The following is a 23,828-nucleotide window of genomic DNA, read 5'->3' as shown; positions in this document are numbered from 1 at the left end:
TAAAATCTTTGTGATAATGGTGAACGGAGCATTGTGTATTGTCAGAACTCTAAAGAATATCTGTCTGAGGCCAGTACTTATTTTTCATCTACATGTTAACACCAATCCAAAAGCTCTCCCAGCTGGTTAACTACAGAAGACTGCAAGTATGTTTATTATACAGTCCAAAAAGTAATTGGACAATTGACTGCTCAGCTGTTCCATGGCCAGCTGTGTGTTGTTCCCGCCAATGTTCCCCCTAAGGTGCGCCCGTGCGCGCACATGGCAAAACGCTCCCGCGCACATCTGAAATCGGTTGCGCAATTCTTTTTATTTTTTTGTTTCAACAAACGGGACCATGTTCAGGTCTTAAACTCATACTGAGGCTTTAGTTTTGTTTTTAAATTGCATATCATCATTCATTTATTTATTGTCACACAGAGCAGAAGAATTTTGCCAAAACAAACCAATAGTATCCAGCATCAGAACGGCAGACCAGCCACACTCTCAGACCCAAACGCATTTCCTTTGATTTAATTATACATCAAATGATTTATGTCAATATATTAGTTTGTCATATGTTGATTTAGTTATTTTCTTGCGATTTGTCATTACTTTAGGCATACTACAGCATGTTGAGTAACTTTGGTTATAGAGAGATATTATTTTGTTATATAAAATAATATAAACTAATTTTATATCCATACAGAGGAGGTATACTTTAAATATATTATAATGATAAGGCATCTTTGAGTAAACTTTGATTAAGTATCTTGAGGCTGACGGCAGAGTGTCCTCTTTAAAAAAAATCACAATATGGTCACCCTTGAAGTCGCATGATAATTCACTTAATAAAATAATGACGAGTCAGCCTCCTAAAAAGACAAAAGTTAGTGACACGACTAGGGGTGCACCGATATGAAAATTGGCCACAGATACCGATTGTTCAACTAACACAATCGGCCGATACCGATACCGATACTTGTGGCAAAAAATAAGTATTTGTAATTCTTTTTACTATTTTTTTTAATATTTTTTTTTTAAATTCTTTTTAATGAAACTACTGTATATTTGTATGTTTGTATTTGTAGGCCTCTTTACTTACTTAAAAAAAGGAAACATCAAGAAATATGTTTATGGTATCCTTATCCCTCTCCCAGTATCGTCTGGCGGCCTGCAGAGGGATACTATTTTCTCAACCAGAGCTTTCAACCAATGCAATGGAACCATTCTGGCGGCCTGCAGCGGGATACTATTCTCTCAACCAGAGCTTTCAACCAATGCAATGGAACCATTTTGATTGACAGTCGATTCGGCCAATTACGCCACACCGCTAGCACCCACCTCCTGCTGTTCTTACCACCAATCGGCAAGCGTTTATTCATTTTCTACTTCGGGGCATGCCGCCATTGATCTGCTTGCGAGAAACTCAGAACCACAACAAGCTAATACGTTAGCTGCCCGGCAGTGCCCGCCGACCAGCGCGCTCCACAGGATGGCCAAACGAGACACAATGATTTTACTGCAACAAATGTTATAATAAAACAAAGCCTTTCTATACATTTGTCTGGTTGAAAACTTTATTAACAGATTGCAGAATGGGTAGTTGGGTACGGAATGGAACCGAGCTATGAACGGCTTGCTTGCTATCTTCGGGTAAATACTATGCTGATGTAATTGAAAGTGTAACTAACTATATAACGTTAATGCCACAAAACGAATGTTTGTGTCATTTTAACAGCAGATACTTTCTTAAATGCCATCCTCCCGACAGAGTGGTGTTGATGGGGAGCTCTGATGGGTTCGCTTGGTTGTGTTATTAGCATTGAACAGCTAACCGAAAGCTAGCGTTAACTAATGTTAAAGGTTTAGCCATAACGTTACGTTGGCTAAAGTTGGGGCTATTCATAATCCAGCAATAATGGCTGCAGACCTGCAAGCAAAGTACAGCAAGTTGGCAAAGGAGTATTCCAACGTAAATCACATTTCACCAGTAACGTTAGTCTTCTGCCTCCCGGTAGCTCATGCTGCAACGGAATGGAACTGAGCTATGAACGGACTCGGAGTAATGCCTTGCTGCTATGGGTAATAATAATATGCTGATGTTATTGTCCGTGTAACACTAACTATATAACGTTAATGCCACCAAACGAATGCCTTGTTAATCATAAGTAGTAACTTTGATGCAGTAGCTTGTGTGTGGGGGACGGCGGGCGTTGTGCAGGTAGGTCGCGAGTGAACTTATTTTTTTTTTGCCTTTTGACGCTACACAAATTGATGTTATTTATCGGCGACTGCTATCGGCACATTTGAGCTTATCGGCCGATAGCAGTCAACAAGGCACTTATCGACCGATACCCGACCGATATATCGGTGCACCCCTAGACACGACTCACACCGCCGCCGCCAACCCAGCCAAAGTAAGGACTATGCTCTGTATCATCAATCAATGGTCAAATAAATATTTGATTAAGGAATATAATATGCCTTTTTGTATTATTTCTGTGTATCGGCAAAATGTATATATTTTTATGTTAGACAGATTTTTTACAAACCGCCGCATATCAACTAGGGCTGTCTTAAATACTTCGAAGCTTCGTTCGATGGCACAAGCTTCGAACATTAAAAAAAAATCGAAGTTAAAAAAAATTAAATAAAAAATTTCAAGATTTTCTTTTTTCAAATTTTTTATTTTATTTTTATTTTTACTTCGGTGTGTGTGGGTGGGGCCGGGGGACAAATACACTGGAGGAAAGTAACCCAGCTCAGCACTGCCCAAATTATATCATCACTATTGCCTGTTTGAAGGATATCATCCTCAAACACATATACACCACCTACACGCCTATTCTCAGTCCTTGCCCCACAATGGTGGAATGAACTACCCACCCCAGTTAGGACAGCCGAATCCCATCCAATCTTTCGCCGTCGACTAAAGACGCACTTCTTCAACCATTATCTGAAATACAATTTAAAAAATAAAATAAAAAAAATCTAACCCTAACTAACCTTACTGTCATGCACTTGTCCTAATAAACTAACCTACACTGTAACACGCAACACTTTGATGAATATTGTTACTCAGCTGATAGAGTTGTATCCTTCCTGATGACCTGTCGTACAGAACTTGTAAGTCGCTTTGGATAAAAGCGTCAGCTAAATGACTAAATGTTAATGTAAATGCCTTGTAGAATTCCACACATAAGAAAGAAAGATACTGGGATGAATAAACAAAATAGGAAATAAAATGTAGAAATGCATGCAATACATAAATAAATATGAATCTCCATATATGAAATAGAACATTTAGATAAGGTGCTACTGAGATGTTTTGGTGAGTTCTTTGTTTTTTTGTGGAAGTAGCCCTTCTTAAAAATGCATGAACATTCACTGATAATTGGTCTGTAGTGGAGTCTACAAGGTCTACATTGCCAGACCATGTAGAATCCGGACCTTGTAGACTGACATAATTCTGTGCATAGTTTAGTCTACACAGGCCATATTTCAAATAATCAAAATCTTACTTCATTCATCTTAAACATTCTTGATTTGGGGGATTGGTAGTTCCCATGAAATCTGAAGTTGTTCAAACGACAACAGCGATCCACCTTGAATTAAATCACACTGTTGGCTGCGTCACAGTCACGAAAGGGGCTACTTAATTCATTAATCCAATCCACTTTATTTATAGAGCACATTTAAAAACAACAACGTTTACCAAAGTGCTGTACAAGTCCCACAACATAAGATACAAAAAAAAGATATATATATATATATAAAAAAAAGAAAAAAGAATTCGAAGCTTCGAATTAAAATCGAAGCTCGGCCCCGAAGCTCAGCCCTAATATCAACTAACGCAGGGGTCGGCAACCTGCGGCCTCGAGGCCGAATGAATGCGGCTCTTTAGCCAATCAGCTGCGGCTCCCTGACCCAAACCCCCCCCCCCCTTTTTTTCATACTGTGACACTGAAATGAAAAAAGATTTCATCAACTAAGATATTTAGTCAACAAAAGGCTTACCTGTATGCCTGTTATGTGGTGCGAAATTTGCGAACAATGAAAAATTTACTTTTTATTTTATAGATTTTCCACAAGTAAGGGAAGGACTCTAATAGAGCTGCATAGTTCATGGTTTTATTTCAAAGTAGGTCTACAGATGCCAGTGTTTTTTCTCCTTTTCTGTGTTTTATTTCAAAGTAGGTCTACACATGGTATTCTTTTTTCAAAGTGGACTACTTTCTATTTTATAAATGTTCCACAAATAAGGGAAGGACTCAAATATACCTGAATAGTTCAGGGTTTTATTTCAAAGTTGGTCTACAGACACCAGTGTTTTGTCTCCTCTTCTGTGTTTTATTAAAAAATAGGTCTACACAGCCAGTATTTTTTTCTCCTCTTCATAAGAGTTTGGGGGTTTCCTTTGGTAAAAACAGCAATTAAAAAGTCAAACATTTTCTTTTTGTTGCTTTATAATTCCATTAATGCAACAAACTGTGTGCTATAAGTATAAAGTATAATAAATCGCAAATTACTTTGGGTATGCAATTGTCAGTCGTTTTATGCTAAATGTGGGGTATGCTTGGGGATATATAAAACGTTATACACTGTGTTATCTTCATTTTAAGGGTAAATAGGTTGTGCGGCTCCCTGAGCATTTTATTTTGTGGGACGGGGGAAAAGTGGCTCTTTTGATAGTAAATGTTGCTGACCCCTGAACTAACCGGTTAATCGGCAGGTGACGTATGTTGCTCAGTAGTTGCTGATGTCTGCTCAGGATGTTTGAGTGTTTGCTCAGACCAAAAAATTATTAGAGGGAACATTGGTTCCCTCATTATTTAATTTACAAGGAGCAGATAAAAGGTCTAGAGTTCATTTCAAGTGTGGTATTTGCATTTGGAATCTGATGCTGTTACTATCAGTGAAGCAAGCCATCATTAGGCTGAAACATCAAAACAAACCCATCAGAGAGATGGCGAAAACATTAGATGTGGCCAAATCAACTGATTGGTACATTCTTAAAAAGAAAGAACGCACTGGTGAGGTCAGCAACACCAAAATACTCGGAAGACCACGGAAAACAACTGTGGTGGATGATGGAAGAATTATTTCACTGGTGAATAAAAAAACCTTCACAACAGTTGGCCAGATCAAGAACACTCTTCAGGAGTTAGGCGTATCTGTGTCAAAGTCAACGAGCAGACTTCACCAGAGTGAATACAGGGGATTCACCTCAAAGATGTCACCACCATTGGTGAGCCTCAAAAACTGAGACCAGATTAGAGTTTGCCAGAAAACATCTTAACCTCTTAACACATTGGACGCCAAAAAACGAGTATACTTGTTATTGCCCGCCATGCGTTGTGCGCCAGACACGAGTCAATATTTAATTTTTTCGCCATGGCATTCATAATTCATCCAGCCTCCCTCCGGGACTGCAGCTGGACCCTGTCTGATATTGCAACGCCTCAATACCGCCGCCTGGTGGATGTCGGGCGAGTTACACTCTAAGCCAAACCGGAAGTGGCGCTCGGTGCATCGAGGAAATTCCTCCGGCAGTAATATCTTGTAGCGTAGATCTAGATACACACTCGAATGCATTGGGATCGCTTTCGAAACGCAATAATCAATATGATTCCGGCGTTTATTGCATTATACAAACGGGAAATGGATCTAGCGGATCGACTAGAAACGTAACGTTATTTTCAGCCCGATTGTTTATTCATTTCACGGCAATCCATCTGAGCAACGTATCAACCCATAGTAAAAAAAGATGCTACTGACTATCAAGGAATTATAAACGACCCCCCCCCCCCTTTCCTTCACGCATGAAGAAGCATAATGAATACCGATCATATACATTTAAATTTTTTAATATAGCGTGTATAGGAAAGAAACGCCAATCGATAATCTATCATATGCGTCAGGGCCTATAACTCGCGTTTTAGGAATTACTGCAGAAAACCTTAAAAACATACTTATATTCACGACGGTATTAACACGACAATGTATGAATGAAAAAATATAACGTTCCCACATCCGGAACCATAGATACCCGATGTTGAATGGGCCATAGTAATGTCGATATAGCTATAATATTTAAAAAGTTATAGCCCTGCAAAGAAGGTAAACATCTCCTTAGGGTTACAGCACTGGCAGACTGTGCATAAGGATGTGCACAATGCCCAGGCATTAAAGCGTTCCGTCTCCAGACGGATTTCCGTCAATTTGATTGGGAGTTCCGTCAATCAGGGTTTCCGTTAGATTTTTTTTTTGCAGGTCCGAGTGTCCGGTAGATTTCAATCTACCGGACAAATGGGATAAATTCCGGTCAGAGTTTATTGAGCTTAAAAACAATTGATAGGCCTCTATAAAGAATGACATCATCAAGGCATTTATAATATTTTAACTTAAAACTAGGCTACTTTTGCGTATATACAGTCATTAATATATTCCAAATAAAATAAGTCCCTCGAGACTTCGTGCTGCTGCCGACGGTGGGCAGTCTGCCCGACCTTAATAAACAGCAGTCTGTTATAATCACATTTTTATGAGCCAACGAATTCCGTTATATTGGACATTTGTATTAATTATATCAAGCGAAGCACTGAGAAATTTGGCAGAGAGAGACTGCAACATTATTGTGGGTTTGCGTGATGAGTATCTCCACCTCCCAACGACTTGGTGCTGGTCATAATGTCCTGTGAAAATAATTCCCTCTAAACACAATTTGATTATTTGAATTGTATTAAAATAGGCTCAAATTAAATAGCCTATGCGATGAACGAAATAATCATTTGTTTCATCGTTGCTTCACCAAGCAGCCGGTCTAATAATGACATCCTGTTGTCAGCGCGAGCTGGCTGCTGATATATTTACGTGAAGCATGGAGCAGCAGTGTTTTTTAGGTCCGGTCTGGAAACCGCTCAGCAGCGCCCCCACCCAACAGCTGAATTGCCAATGGCTGAATTGGAGTACTGCACCCTGCCGGCCAGCAGATGGATGCTTCTCGCAAATATATCAGCAGCCAGCTCGCGCTGACAACAGGATGTCATTATTAGACCGGCTTGGTGAAGCAACGATGAAACAAATGTAATGATTGTTTGTTTCGTTCATCGCATAGGCTATTTAATTTTAGCCTATTTTAATACAATTCAAATAATCTAATTGTGTTTAGAGGGAATTATTTTCACCGGACATTATGACCGGAGAGATTAAATATGTCGGACTTCAACAGATTTTGCCAGTCAAATACCGGTAATTACCGGCTAACGGAAACGCTGCCGTCAATTTGATTTGGAGTCTGACGGAATTGGCTACCTGGTATAATATGATTTGTAGATGCATACAGATTTAAACTAAATTGAGCCAATCAGAGGCGCCAAATATCATCAGCTTTTTTTTTCTATCGCGGCGCAGCAATCATTGGCGAGCTGCGGAGCAATAATGGTAGGACTCAGCGACTCGAGAGACAGGATTACGCTGCTTGCTCCGCGGTTGCAGCTGGAGGCTATTGGGCGAGTGACATTTGCGAGGTCTGAGAGGTCTCGTCAGCCACATGGCGGTTAACAAAATAGTAATGTAAAATAATTTAAACTGCGGTGTGTTTTGGTTTTTACGACGGTCGCCTTTTTTTGTGTTTTATTTTTTAATTATTTTTTAAACATAACATAAAATTAGACATACAAGCATTAACAGTACACATCCAATGAAATCACCATTTAAATAAATGTAGTATACAGGATATACACCTAATACTTGCTATCTAATACCCTACATACATATGCTCTCGCTCGTTCACCCCCCCCCCCCCCCGGACCCCCACTTGGATAATCCATCCATTATCATTCGCTCCTAACCAGGCACTACAATTCATATGCTAGCTTTTATTCTCTCCACCACTTCTAACCACATTGCAATTTTGGTTTCACTGACACCTAAAATTCTTGCTGTAGATATTTCTAGATAAATCACATCGAGATATGTAAGAACCCATACCTTCCGACACATTTTTTCCGGTTGAAACCATCGTGATGCTATCAGCTTTTTAGCCGCTGTGATACCAGATAAAACTAATCTCTTTGGCTGTATAGGGACTGCAAACTCAAAAACATCATTCAACAGCAATACAGAGGGGTGTACAGGTATGTGCAGAAATAAGAAATTTGATAATTGCTGGGACACTTCTTTCCAGAATATCTTAACTGGTGGGCAATCCCAATACATGTGCATAAATGTACCCTCATCCCCATTTGTACATAAGGAACATCTGGAGTCTTGTTTAAGTCCCATTCTGTTCAATCTTATAGGAGTCAGGTATGTCCTATGAATATAGTTAAGATTAATTTGTTGGTGGTCTGGGTTACGTGACGCAATTCGAACGTTTGCCCAGACTTCTTGCCAATCAAAATTTATTTCCAAGTCTGGTATATTTCTCCTCCAGACTGAGTCTAGGGGGAGGATTCCATACGAGGACGTTAGTAATTGATGATAAATCAGATACGAAACCTCTCGATGTCTCTTTCATAGAAGAATTTGTGATATCTGTGGTGCTCAATTGGTATCCTTAATGGGACTCCATGAGCCTTCAAACAGACCAATAACTGTGCGTAAAAATATGTGGAACTGGTGAGATTACATTTTTTATGTATGTCTTTATAGCTACAAAAACCCAGTTTGTTGAAAACATCTCCTAATGTGTGTATGCCCTGCTTTTCCCATTTAGGGTATCTTATAGGTTGTTTTCCAATCAGGAGTCCATTGTTATTGAATAGGGGAGTATGACTATGCCATTTATGTAGGTTAGAATATTTTTTTGTGTTTCACGCCATATCCGGATCACATGAGTAATAAGGGCCAAATTTTAATTCGCATTGCTTAATTGATAATATGGTGTATACCATGTCCTGCAGTCTATGTGGTGCTACTATATTTACTTTTAAGTTTCTCCAGGATACAGATGCTTGGGAATCAAACCAGGTTGTCAGTGGTCTTAAAGAGTACGCCTTAAAATAGTGGTAAAAATCTGGAAATGCCATACCTCCGTCGGCTTTGTTTCTCTGTGCGGTGGATCTTTTTATACGTGGAGGTTTGTTATTCCAAATAAATTTGTATGCGGTGGAGTGTAATTTTTTCCAGTAACCATCTGGAGGTGGTAACGGTAGCATTGAGCTAATGAAGTTGATTCTAGGTAGAACATCCATCTTAACTATTGATACCGTGCTTGTACTGATTTTTTAAGTTTGGACCACCTGTCAAAGTCGTATTTGATCTTATCTTGGATTTTTATGTAATTGTACTTCACCGTTTGGCTTATAGTAGGGAATACTTCAACTCCTAAACATCTGAAGTGTTTAACCATTGGTATTTCTTCTGGAAGGAGTATATTCTTTGCAGGGGCATTAAGTGGAAGGAAAGCCGACTTTGGCCAATTTATCCTAAATCCCGATAGATTGCCAAAGTCATCAATCAACTTGAGAAGATGAGGCATTGAGGTGTTAGGGTTTTGCATGAACAATATTACGTCGTCCGCATATAAACTAATATGATGTTGTGTGCCCTTGATTGCGATTGGTTCTATGGATTGGGATTGTCTTATATATTGTGCTAAAGGCTCTAATGATAAAGCGAATAGTCCGGGACTAAAAGGGCAACCCTGTCTAGAGGAGCATTGATACCGGAAAGATTTCGGAGGTGATTATACCTGTTGTAATCATGGCCGATGAGTCTTTGTATAATACTTTAATCATATCAATGAATCCTTTTCCTAACCCCATCCTTTCTAATACTGCCCATAGATAAGACCATTCCAACCTATCAAAGGCTTTCATCGCATCCAGGGACAGCATCGCCTTAGGTGTGGTGTCATCCTTGCTGGCATCTAGCACATGTAATAACGTCTTATATTATCCGTGATCAAGCGGCCTCTTATGAAGCCAGTCTGGTCAGGATGAACTAAAGACGTCATATGCTTTTGAAGTCTGATGGCTAATACCTTGAGTACAGCTTGATATCGGTTCCGAGGAGGCTTAAGGGTCTATAACTACTAGAGTTGTTCCGATACCGATACCAGTATCGGAAATGTCACCGATACTGCCTAAAATGCTGGTATCGGTATCGGCGAGTACCCTCTAATGTTGCGCTCCGATACCATATGACGTAATTTATCAACAACACTGCGGACGTTGGGCTCTGTAGATATACCCTACTCGCTGAGTGAGCATTATAAAACAAACGTGTGCTTAATCGACCGTGAATTAAAGTGTCAATTGTCATTTTAACAGCAAAGCACTTTCTTAAAATGCCATCGTCCCGACAGCGCTGTTGACGGGGAGCTCTGATGAGTTCGCTTGGTGGCTGGTGTTATTAGCATTGAACAGCTAACCGAAAGCTAGCTTTGACGTTACCTTGGCTAAAGTTGGGGCTATTCATAATCCAGCAATAATGGCTGCAGATCTGCAAGCAAAGTACAGCAAGTTGGCAAAGGAGTATTCCAAGTTAAATCACAATGTCACCGGCAGTAACGTTACAGTCTTTCCATATACCGGTAGCTGATGCTAGCTAACCTAGCTCACGGTAACGTTATCATTGCACAATTGCACGTCGCATACACAATTAATGACATGTTGCGGACAGCCATATCGGCGACAATGTTTAGCTTTTAGTGCCAAATGATAAGAGTCTGAGGCGGAGTCTCAAAAGAGAAAGTTGAATATTTATTGTGCAAAAATCACAACAACAGAGCCTCTGGTACTAAACGGAGCCTTCTTGTGGAAGCAAGTGCAGCAACGAATAATGTCCGTGTGGAACTAATGTGCCAACAACCTTTCCGTGGGTGAACTCATTGAGATAGTTTTCAATTACTGATACTAATACTAATCTATACAATCACCTGTTGTTGAATAAATACCATTACTTTATAGTTATTACTAAAAAACAGTAGCACCTTATCTAAATGTTATATTTCATATATGGAGATTCATATTTATTTATGTATTGCATGCATTTCTACATTTTATTTCCTATTTTGTTTATTCATCCCAGTATCTTTCTTTCTTATGTGTGGAATTCTACAAGGTGCGCGCGCACACACACACACACACACACACACCTACACACACACACACACACACACACACACACACACACACTTACATTTAGTCATTTAGCTGACGCTTTTATCCAAAGCGACTTACAAGTTCTGTACGACAAGACAGCAAGAAGGGTACAACTCTATCAGCTGAGTAACAATGTTCATCAAAGTGTTGCATGTTACAGTGTAGGTTAGTTTATTAGGACAAGTGCATGACAGTAAGGTTAGTCACGGTTAGATTTTTTTCATTTTTATTTTTTAATCATTTCAGATAATGGTTGAAGAAGTGAGTCTTTAGTCGACGGCGAAAGATTGGACGGGATTCGGCTGTCCTAACTGGGATGGGTAGTTCACACACACACACACACACACACACACACACACACCTACACACAAATCGAAGTAAAAAATTTTTTTTTGAAAAAAATTGTTTTGAAAAATAAATAATTTTTTTTTTTTTAAACTTCGATTTTTTTTTAATGTTCGAAGCTTGTGCCATCGAATCGAACGTTCGAAGCTTCGAAGCATTTAAGACAGCCCTATGGGATACCGTCTCTTCCAGGAGCCCTACCACTGAAATTTCAGATATGGCCTCCCTAAGTTCATCTAGTGTGATGGGTGTTTCTAACTGTTTAGCGTCATCCTCTTGATAGTTTAGGAAGGTTAATTTGATTAAGATATGTGTCTATTTTGTTTTGATCGAAGGCCGTTTCTGATTTGTACAAGTTGGAGTAGAACTCTTTGAATGTCTCGTTGATTTTTTTAGGGTCTGTAACAAGTCCTTGCTGTGCCTTAATGGTAGTTATATCTGCAAACTTTGCGTTGGCTCTTAATGGCATAGCTAGTATGTGACTTGGTTTAGAACCATGAAAGTAATGCTGTTGTCTTGTGCTACGTATTTGAACTTCAGATTGTTGTTTATAAATGGCATTAATCTCTTTTTTTAACACATTCATTTGAGTTTCCAGTCGAACCGAGTAGTCAAGTAAAGTCAAGAGTTTTATTTGTCACGGCATACGAGTATACAATGAAATGCGGTTGGTCTTGCCCGTAACGATGTGCAATACAGTGGGTACAACATATAATAGAATCCAATACAAAAAGATTTGTGCAATAACAGGTAACATGGTGTGGCATCAAAATCGGTATCTGTACATAGTTATTTACAGAGCATATAGGACATGCTAGGTAGCTTTGGTAGTGCAATACACTGTTACTAATACTGATTAAAAGTGGCCTTTCCTTTTGGCAATAAGTGTGAGTGTGTGCGGCATGAGTGTGTGCCCGCTCATGTTAAAGTGTTAAAGTGGCTGCTAGTGTGTGAGCGTGCACAGCGTGCGTGTCGTGTGTGTGCTCATGTGTGCTTATGTGTGGATAGTTCAGTGTTCTGTGGTACTCAATGTTCATTGTTCAGGACTCTGATGGCCTGGGGGAAGAAGCTAAGCCTAAGCCTCTCTGTCCTAGTAGCTGGGGTTCGCAGGCGTCTGCCTGACCTCAGCAGCTGAAACAGGCTGTTATTGGGGTGGTGGGGGTCTTTCATTATTCTGCAGGCTCTGGATTTGCACCTCTTGTTGTATAGAACCTGCAGGGGAGGTAGTGCAATACCCGTGGTACGCTCGGCTGAGCGCACCACTCTCTGTAGGGCCTTCTTGTCCTGTGCCGTGCTGTTTCCATACCAGGCAGTGATGTTTCCGGTCAGGATGCTCTCTACAGCTCCTGAGTAGAAGGACTGGAGTATCTTCCCCGATACTCTGAACATCCTTAACTGTCTCAGGTGGTAGAGGCGCTGTTTCGCCTTCTTTACTACTGTGTATGTGTGTTGACCATGTCAGATCCTCTGAGATGTGGACCCCCAGGTACTTAAAGCTGCTCACCCTGTCCACGGTAGCCCCGTTAATCATCAGTGGTGTGTGCGTCTCCTGCTGTCCTCTCCTATAATCCACGATCAGCTCCTTGGTTTTACCAATGTTCAGGAGCAGGCTGTTGTCCTGGCACCAGCGTTCCAGTACCTCAACCTCCTCCCGGTAGGCCTTCTCGTCGTTGTCCGAGATCAGCCCCACCACCACCGTGTCGTCTGCGAACTTCACTATGGAGTTGGAGCTGAACTTGGCCACACAATCGTGTGTGTAGAGTGAGTACAGCAGGGGGCTCAGAACACAGCCCTGGGGGGACCCGATGCTCAGGGTGATGGTGTTGGAGGTCTGACCCCCCACCCTGACCGCCTGGGGTCTTTCGCTCAGAAAGTCCAGTACCCAGGCGCTCAGGGCGGAGCTCAGACCCAGCTCGATCAGTTTGTCCACCAGTCTGGTGGGGACTATGGTGTTGAACGCTGAGCTGTAGTCAATGAACAACAGTCTCACATAGCCCCCCTTCTGACGGTCAAGGTGAGAGAGGGTGCTGTGCAGTACCTGGGAGACCGCGTCGTCAGTGGACCGGTTTGTCCTGTATGCAAATTGCATAGGGTCCATATCACTGGGGAGGGAGGCACAAATGTGGTCCTTGACCAGCCTCTCGAAACATTTCATGACCACAGAGGTGAGTGCCACCGGTCTGTAGTCATTTGGACATGTTGGGGAGGGTTTCTTCGGTACAGGGATGATGGTAGACATCTTGAAGCAGGCAGGGACCACTGACTCCGCCAGGGATTGATTAAATATGGCGGTGAACACCGGGGCCAGCTGGTTGGCACAGGACTTGAGTATGCGTCCTGTTATACCATCTGGGCCAGCAGCCTTCCTGGTGTTCACCTGCATAAATGCTCTTCTCACACTGTGTTCCGACAACGAGAGAGCGTCCCCGCCCCCCCGCGGTTGCCCCCCCCTCCACAACAGCCGGCGCGCCAGTGACGTCACTAGCCGGAGAGCCAGCAGCGCCACTGTCTACACCAAACCGAGCGTAGAAGGTGTTGAGCTTGTCCGCGAGGGAGGCGTCTTCGCTCCCCATTGAGGGGGCGCTGACTTTATAGTCAGTTATTGTCTTCAGTCCCTACCATAATCCTCTTGTGTCGTTTTGTGCCATTTGTGTCTCCAGTTTGTCAGCATATGTCCTCTTAGCAAGTTTAACAGCCTTGCGTAGAGTATAGACTGAAGCCTTATACTCCATGTTTCCTGACTCTCTACCCAGGTTGTAGGCGGTGGTGCGAGAGTTCAGAGCTGCTCTCTACCCACGGTTTCTGGTTTGGGAAAACCCTCACCTTTTTCGTGAGGACGATACTATCAGCTATTGTTGTTATGTAGCTCACCACTGTGTCTGCGAGCTCGCTGACGTCACTGGCGCTGCCTTGGAACATATCCCAATCCGTGTCTGCTAACACGTCCTGGAGCGTGGCCTCTGATTCGTCGGTCCACTTCTTTGTCTCACGTGACACGACGGCGTCACGTGATCTTTGTTGGTATGCGGGAAATAGCAAGATGGAGTCGTGGTCACTCGAGCTTGAGGACCCCGTTAATGGCGGAGCGGCTACTGCCTTGTAGCCGGCTCTGAACAGGGAATAACAGTGGTCGAGTGTGTTCCTCCCTCTGGTGGAGCAGGCGATGTGCTGAAAAAAGGACGGCATCACTTTCTTCAGGTTTGCCTGGTTGAAATCGCCAGCCACTATCATCCCTGCGTCCGGATGTTTGATCTGGTGTCTGTTGAGGTGGTCATGTAGTTCTCCCAGCGCTTTGCCAGTATTCGCCTGTGGGGGAATATATACGGCGGTCATGATGACCGCGGTGAACTCCCTGGGGAGGTGGAACGGACGGCACAGGATAGAAAGGTGTTCCATGTCCGGGGAACACGAGCTCGAGAGAACATGCACCCCTTCGGGATTAACCCAGGAATTGTTCGTGAGGAGGCAGACCCCGCCGCCGATGCTCTTTCCTGAGGCAGCCGTTCGATCTGCACGTACGAGGGAGAGACTCTTTTGTCCGGAGTCGCCGACGTGAGCCATGTTTCCGTGAGACACATGATGTTGATGTCTCTCATCTCCCGTTGGAACCGGACCCTCGCCCTTAGGTCATCCATCCTACCCTCCAACGAACAGGCATTCGCCAGAAAGATGGATGGAATTGCTGGGCGGTAAGCAGCTCTTTTTAGTCTCAGCCTAATACCTCCACGTCTCCCTCTGTGCCTCTTCCTGCCGTACCCTTTGTTCTTTTCCTTGCCGCCGTTCTCCCGTCTGATTTCTGCTGGCCATTCTAGGCCTAAAGTGTTGTATTGTTGTTGTATTGTAAAGAGGAAAATAACGTAGAGTAAAGCGTTTCCAGCTCTGCCAGTTTTGAACAACGATTCTTGCGTATTTTGGAGGAAAAGTACCCGGTAAAATCCTTGATCAATCCCTTTACCGACATCCATAATATTCTGGGGTCCTATACCGATTTCGCATTCTCCAGTAGGAATACAGAAAGAGCTTCTTTGAGTTGTGTAATGAATTCCTTGTTTTTCAGCAATATCGAGTTAAATCGCCATCTTGGGGCTCGTGATGACGGTATACCAAATTATCCTTTTAGGAGTAAATAACAGTGATCTGATAGTGCATTGGGTACCATTTCCACGTCATAGTTATCAAATGGTCTAGGGCAGGGCTATTCAACTGGCGGCCCGCGGGCCAGATCCGGCCCGCGGGATGATTCTGACCGGCCCGCCAAAGATTACATGATAATAAAAAAATATAAAAAAAAAAATGAATTTTTTTTTTTTCTTTTTTTACTTTTTTCTTTTCATGTCAACGTTAACACGCACAATTGAGCCAAAAGTCACTCAATTAATGACAGATTTCATTGATAAATTGAGGGAAAACTTTGCAAGTCGATTTGATGAATTTGACATGTCCAGAGAATTGATGCATTTTGTGAGCAACCCATTTGCCAATGTAGCTGCTATTTCCACAAAAGTACAAGAGTTCCTTGCATCACTTCACATTGATGAAGGTCTCCTGCAACTTGAAATAATTGACATGCAAGCATCATCTGCTCTGAAGCAGGCACTTGAGAATGAATCCACCACAACATTTTGGATAAAGTGTATTCATGTCAAGACATTCCCCAAAATAAAAACGCTGGCAATATCTGTGCTAACAATGTTTGGCTCAACATACACCTGTGAATCCAGTTTCTCTCACATGAATGCCATTAAAACAAGCAACGTGCCTCCTTGACAAATGAGCATTTGCATCACTGTTTGCGGGTAGCCCTCACTTCCTATGAACCCTCTTTCTCTGCCATTGCCCAGTCAAAGAAGTGCAATCGCTCTCATTAGATGTGTGTATGTAGGCTAGGCCTGTCTGCCCCCCACCCCCCTGATGTTTGAGAGTTAAGAGTGGACAATAAGTGCTAATAAGATGCTGTGATTTGCTGTTGTTGCACAGACATGAAGCACTTTTTCATAAGCTCAGCTGCACTATAAATGTGTTTTTTTGTTCAAGTGTCAATGTTAGAATGTTCAGATGCACATCATGCACTTGTTTGTTTTTTATTTTATTTTTATATTGAAATGTTGAGGAGGAGATGTTGCAGTTGTTGCACAGTCATAAATGAAGCACTTTTTGCAGGAGATGTTGCAGATGTGGCACATAAATGAAGCACTTTGAAAAGTATACTACTTTTGCAATGTAGTTAAATAAAAGTTGTGAAAATGTGGTTGCGTGTTGTGTCAAGTGTACATATATTCATAGCACGGGGAGGCGCCGTGGCAGTCCGGCCCCTGGCCCCTTGGGTTTCTGACAATGTGGCCCCCTGAACAATTTAGTTGAATAGCCCTGCTGTATGTCATGTATGTCCCTATGCCATAGATGTCATGTATCTTGTGTATGTCATAAATGTCACTATGAATTGAAAATGGAAATGGGGGACCCTGATGTAAACAAGACAAACGTCTTTCTCTGGTCTGCATCCCCATAACAATTGTGTGTATTGAGCCATACTGTATTGTACCCATTCTGCAATCTGTTAAATATTGATTGATTGATTGAACATTTTATTAACAGATTGCAGAATGGGTACAGTACAGCTCAATAGACACAATTGTTAAGGGGATGCAGACCAGAGAAAGACTTCGTCTTATTTACATCAGGGTCCCCCATTTTCAATTCATCATAACATATATGACATACACGACATACAGATAGACAGTACTGCTACATCTATACACTTATGACATACCAGATTTACTGGTACATTGGACGAAACCTTACTTGGTCCCAAGAAGAGGGTCTTGTGTATTAAATAAAGTTTTCATTCATTCATTCACTCTGGATCTGGTAAATACAGTAGCAATACACACAATTGTTAAGGGGATGCAGACCAGAGAAACACGTTTTGTCTTGTTTACATCAGGGTCCCCCATTTTCAATTCATAGTGACATTTATGACATACACAACATTCATGACATTTATGACATAGGGACATACATGACTTACAGGTATATAGTACTGTTACATTTGTCACATATACGATATGCAAATAATACAATGAGGAGGAGACTGTACATTAGGAGGGGGTGGGTGGGTGGTAAAAAATATATACATACGGTGGGGAGGAGACTGTCCATTGTTGTTGTGGCATAATTGCAAAACGTGTTTAGTCCCTTGTTTGTATGATAACAAGCCGTTTAGTTCATGGTTCAAAGTAATGGGAAAAGGGTGCTAGCTCGCTATCAATCAGAAGCTAGCCACAAGACTTGCATTCACGCTCTCCAGCACACAGCCTCCCTGCCTGGCACAACAACCACAACAGTAGGGTCTATAGTCACAGTCAGGACAGTAGGCTCTACAAGTAGGCTCCCTTAAAACGCTAACGCTATTAAAAAAAACAGTGGAGGTTCAAATAAGGTCGCTTTCACATATAGTTTTGGTGGACTTGGTGCGGTTCTGGTGGTGAAGTTGCAACATTGTTGCATTCTTCATTTGGTTCGTCTGCATTCACACAGCAATTTGTCAAGAGCGCACTGAACTTTCTGAACAATGTCACGCGGTCGAAAAGGGCGCTCGTCTATTGGACACAATGGAGAGTGGAAATCCCTCCCTTTCAGGAAGTGAAATGCGCGTCAACACAAACTGCGTGAGCGTGATAGTAGCAGAGACGTGGCATTGATCCATCGTTCGACTATAATTCCCATTACCGCCATCCTCTCGCTAAACAACTTGTACACCTCGTTGTTTTTGTGAGTGCCCACATTCCCCACAAGCAGCTGTTTTATTTGGTCTTCTGCCCCCCCAAGTCTGTCCACGAGACATGTTTACACAGTGTGCTTGTTTTGCAGTGAATGCGCACCGCGGTAATAATATTAATAACAGCTGTGTTTTTTTTCTTCCTTGTTCTACCCCAAGATGCACAGTAGATAGATAGATAGATAGATAGATGCAGTGTGCTTGTTTTGCAGTGAATGCGCGCCGCGGTAATATTAATAATAACAGCTGTGTTTTTTTTCTTCCTTGTTCTACCCCAAGATGCACAGTAGATAGATAGATAGATAGATAGATGCAGTGTGCTTGTTTTGCAGTGAATGCCGCGGTAATAATATACCCAACCAAGATGGTTTATCAGGTGACTTCCTACGTTTGGTCCGCGTTTGGTTCGATGAAGCCGAACCGAGACCTACGTTTTCAGGCGGACCAGAGTTCGCGTCTTTGGTCCGCGGACCGAGTTCGACGCGCATTCACACAAACCCGAAAAACCGGACTATCGAATTCTGGTCCGATAGTCCGGACCAAACAGCCCCTGTGTGAAAGCGACCTAAGAATATGACTTGGCCTGAAAAAAAGTTCAGTCAGGATAATTTTTTTGCTTTAATCCCTGAATGCCTGGCAGACTATGTGTGAAAAGTGGCAATTTTTTGCTTTCATTTACATTTAGTCATTTAGCTGACTCTTTTATCCAAAGCGGCTTACAAGTTCTGTACAACAAGTCATCAGGAAGGGCACAACTATCAGCTGAGTAACAATGTTCATCAAAGTATTGCGTGCTACAGTGTAGGTTAGTTTATTAGGACAAGTGCATGACAATACATGTTAGTTAGGGTTAGATTTTTTTTTCTTTTTCTTTTCAGATAATGGTTGAAGAAGTGCGTCTTTAGTAGACGGCGAAATATTGGATTGTTTCGGCTGTCCTAACTGGGGTGGGTAGTTCATTCCACCATTGTGGGTCAAGGACTGAGAGAGGGCAGGTTCTCCTTGATGACTCTCCCGGAGCTCGGATAGGAGTGGGTCTGAGACGGCCAGAAGATGCAGAGCGTAGGGGTCTTGAGGGAGACCATTGACCGGAGGTAGGCGGGAGCGGTTCCCTTTGCCGCACGGTATGCCAGGTCGAGGGCCTTGAAGCGGATTCGTGCAGCAATGGGGAGCCAGTGCAGGTCCCTAGGAAGTGGGGTGACATGGGCCGACTTCGGTAGGTTTGAGATCAGGCGGGCCGCTGTGTTCTGAATGAGTTGAAGAGGCTTGGTGGCAGTGGCCGGGAGGCCAGCAAGCAGTGCGTTGCAGTAGTCGAGGCGGCAGATGACCGTTGATTGGACGAGGAGTTGGGTGCCTTCTTTTGTCAGGAAGCGGCGGATCCTTCTGACGTTGCTCAGGAGGAATCTGCAGGTTCTGGTTGTCGCTGCGATGTGAGCAGAGAAATTCAACTGGTCGTCGAGGACAACACCAAGGTTCTTGGCAGTCGGGGACGCGGTCACGGCTGCATTCTTGACTGATGGAAAGGTCGGTCAGGGGGGAGGATTTGGCCGGCAGGTGGAGCAATTCTGTTTTGAACTTGAGGACTGCAAACTTTTTTTGCAAAGCTTAGCTTTATAATTATAGCACATGCATGAGCCTGGTCTCTTTTTGAAAGATAACATTCTGAAGTTACTAATGCAAAAAAGGAAAATCACTTTTGGTGCTAATGAAATAGAGTAAGAGGTCTGAACTTGAGTTGAACTTGTGTACTCACATTTTTCTGTAGTGCAAGATTACATATTCCAATATTCCATAATTCCATAACACTGCAGTTCCTTAGCCTGAAGTCTTATGTAGTACAGGTCCAAATTCTATAAAAATCCTTTCAGAAATGGGTCTTTGAGAGACGTCCGAGTATAACGGACAAAAAAATCCAAACCCTCATCCACCGCTGTTTGTTCTGGAGTCTGATTGACTTCTGGTTTTCGCTCATCAACTTTCACCTAGATCCCTTTTTGTACCCCCCCACGTGGGGTATCGTTGGAAAGGTACACTCATTGGCTACAGCGCTGACCAATAGTTTTCTCCATCAGCGGATGATTGGCAGTTCTGGAGTGTCTCGAGTCCGGGGTGGTCATCTGACGTGCGGTGCGTAAAAAGACGCTCGCCTGACATCGTCATGTAACTCGAGAACCGAGGTGAGGTGGCATTCGAACAGCAACAAATGGATCTTTCGAACAATCATTTATATGTTCGGCGAAAAATGCAGCCACTAGACCCTCGCAAAGTGCAGTGACTTTCGTGCGTCCTGCTCACGGGCACGTCGGGACGTATACGTCCCGGTGCACGTTATGTGCTTAGCCTCTTAAGCCCTAGCTATATTTTCAGAAGATTCACCTAAAAGTACATACCCAAGTAAATGGATGATTGCTCCACTTCTACAAGGCCCATTAGCATGTTCTTGGTATCTAGGGACATCTATGGACCTCTGGGAATGTATTCCCAGTGTCAGAAATATTGCGTCTGTTACTATGGTTGAGTAAATATAATGAACCAAAGGAGAATATACATTTTATTAAAAAAATTATTCCATCTTTGACGGTGAATAACACCATGCTGACATTAACCAGACGTGACCAGACTATCGAAGCAAATGAATAAAGGGCTGAAAGATTTTGTAGATACAATACTGAATTTTGCCATCCGGACACATGCAATTTAAAATATGAATATAGAATATCAGGCCTATAAATGACCTTATTATGGCCAAGTCATACATCTATGGATCAGGCCAAATCTCCTACCACCAGGTGCCCGAAATCTAATCTGTAAGTACAGTTACTTTTGTATAATGTCCATGGCTCCACCATTTCTCACCAGATTGTGATGCAGTTTTTTTGTAGACGTTCACAGAAAGGTAAAGAAACAATATACGTTGTATTTTATGGCAACAATAATAATCATGAAAATCACAATTTTTTTTTCACACCAGTGTGAGCTGGGTAGTGTAGTTATTTTTTTTAATCTACTTTTTCTCCTTTTTTCTGTGATTTTTCTCCCCATCCCAATTTACCTCTCGTGCCAATTCTCCCTCCCCTGTCTTGAATGTTGCTTGCATATGCCCCCCACTGGTCGGTTGTAGGGAGGATAGAAGCCTTGCATCACGTGTCTTCTCCGATACATGTGGAGGCAGCCTGTCGCATCTTTTCACCTGCCAGCGCGGACTCTCATTGGCGAGGTGTAACGTGTGGGAGGCTCAAACTACCCCCGCCATTTCCTGTCTCTGCTGTGCAGGCGTCCCCCAACCGACCTGTAGGAGTCGCTGTCCACAACAGATCAACTTGTACCGGAATAATGGGAAGAGAATGGAGAAGTAAAGGAATTGCTCATGATCCAAAGCATACCACCTCACCAGTGAAGCATGGTGGTGGTAGTGTTGGTATCTGATAAAGGAGCTAATAAAGGATATAATAGAGGCGTGGCTTGCCTACGCTTTATGGCACTAGAACTATTGTACAGAGGAAACGTTGAAGTTACTGACACCTAATGCAATACGCTGTTCCAGTCGAGCTAAGGAGAAAAAAGTATAGAGCCTTGGTAATTGAGGAGAGCATTAGTAATGTATGGCTGCCAATGGAACTGGTTCCCATGTATTTATTGATGATGTGACTGCTGTCGAAAGCGTGAAAGTGTTTCAGGCAATATTATCTCTTCATATTCAGCCAAATGCTTCAGAACTCATTGGATGGCATTTCACAGTACAGATGGACAATGAATGACCCGAAGCATACTGCGAAAGCAACCAGAGTTGTTTAAGGCAAAGAAGTGGAATGTTATGCAATCGCCAAGTCAATCACCTGACCTGAATTCAATTGAGCATGCATTTCACTTGCTGAAGACAAAACTGAATGGAAACTGCCCCCCAAAAACAAGCAGGAACTGAAGACTAAAAGTGACCATTTTATTCATGATTGGATTGTTAGTTTGTCCATTTACTTTTGGTCCCTTTTTAAATAGAGGGGTGCACAAGTAGTAACTGTAATTCCTACACTGTTCACTTGATTTGGATGTAAATACCCTCAAATGAAAGCACATCTTGATTGTTTCCATTTCAAGTCTATTGTGGTGGTGTACAGAGCCAAAATTATGTCAATGTCCAAATATTTATGGGCCTAACTCTTTTTGTTTTTAGATTTTTTTTTGGGGTGACATGCCCTTTTTAATGTAAAATCAGCCGTGGCTTCTTGCCACTTGTCAGACGGTCTCACTATAACCTTCTCTCTCGCTTTCTCCCAGATGTGGCAACGTGGCGGCCATTTTGGAGCTGGATGAGCACTTACAGCGGGAGTTCATCATCTTTGAAGCAGCTCCACAGGAGACCAGGGGCATCCCCTCCAAGAAGCCAGTGGCCGACTACTTCCTGTGAGCCCAGGAGGATTCCAAATCCCCCTGACGTTGGAACAGTCCTGTGTTTCCTCTCTCTCGCTCTCCCATTTTCACACCAACCACCCAATAACCTCTTCGCCTTGTTCAATCTCACAGAGACCAAGCCCAGTTCAAGCAATAGGGCAGAAACCCAAATCTCTCTTAAAGCCTTGAGTTTGTATCTTATGTGTAAAGGGAAGGCTTCACAGTTCCCATGCCTGACAAGAGTGGTCACAGATAGAGGTGAGGAGTCTCTGAAATGAAATGGCCATCGGAGGTCCCCCCTTTTCTTTTCTCCTCTCCTTCCATTTCCATCTAACGTCCCTCTTTCTATCTCACTCCCTGTAGATATAACCCCCCCCGGCCCCTCCCACAAACCCTGTAGTATTTTTACACGATGAACACGTTACATAGATTGAGGGGTACCAGGAAGGAGTTATATTTTCTTTTCTTGTTTTTTTTTTTTTTAAGATATGCAGATGTAGGAAATATCATAATTTCTCATTTTGTGATTTTCTTTTATGCATATATTCTCTTAACACTGCTTTATTTTGATCTCTTTGATTTTTGTATAATTGTTGCAGCCAGGATTTGATTCAAATTGGAGCTTTATCGTGTTCCAAGAGGGCAATTGTGTCCCTGTCCCAAGAGCAACATGGTAACACAGTACAAAAGAACAATACAAATGTTTAAAGAAAAACGGACATAATACAAACGTCATCACAGCACAATCATTTCAAAACGGTCTTTCTCCCACACAGCTAAATAACCTCTGTTTTTAACTATTATGTGTCATTATTTAACATGATTACTCAGTGCTACACAGAAATAAACAATTACTGGTCAAAAGGAATTGCTACATTCAAAAGAGTTTTTGTTTTACAATCTCCACTTCCTTGATTCCTCCAATCTACAAATCTCTGTAGGTCTGTCGATTTTGATATTGTGAGAATAAAGTTTTTGTATCAATGCCTCTGTTCAGGTGTGGTTTCATGGACTTATGCACATGCTACTTTCCCGATAGGCTCCACATTGAACATGAGTAAGTCTAGGTCAGCAAGCGGGCTTAAATGAACCTTTTCAGTTCTACGATCTTGTCCGAGATTAGAATTTTGAGAACAACATTCTAATGATAATCTCATGGTGGTTGCTGGCCATCAAAAAAAGATCATAGGCCCTTTTCACATCAGCCATTTTGTCATGTCATT

At 42.4% G+C, this 23,828-nt stretch overlaps 1 protein-coding gene across 1 annotated transcript in view; it reads left to right on the top strand.

Moving 5' to 3' along the window:
• The window catches only part of LOC311240251 (serine/threonine-protein phosphatase 4 catalytic subunit B-like), a 44,590-nt gene extending 20,999 nt beyond the window's left edge, over positions 1 to 23,591 (top strand). The window contains 1 exon segment of the mRNA XM_084328804.1: positions 22,492 to 23,591. Coding sequence (XP_084184930.1) covers positions 22,492 to 22,621 — 130 coding nt within the window. The 3' untranslated portion in view covers positions 22,622 to 23,591.
• Positions 23,592 to 23,828: the final 237 nt, after the last annotated feature.

Source organism: Notolepis coatsorum (assembly GCF_963971535.1).
Source record: "Notolepis coatsorum genome assembly, chromosome: 14".
In the NCBI taxonomy this organism is placed as follows: domain Eukaryota; kingdom Metazoa; phylum Chordata; class Actinopteri; order Aulopiformes; family Paralepididae; genus Notolepis; species Notolepis coatsorum.
Note: the sequence above shows the minus strand (reverse complement) of the source record. Positions and strands in the feature narration are given on the sequence as shown.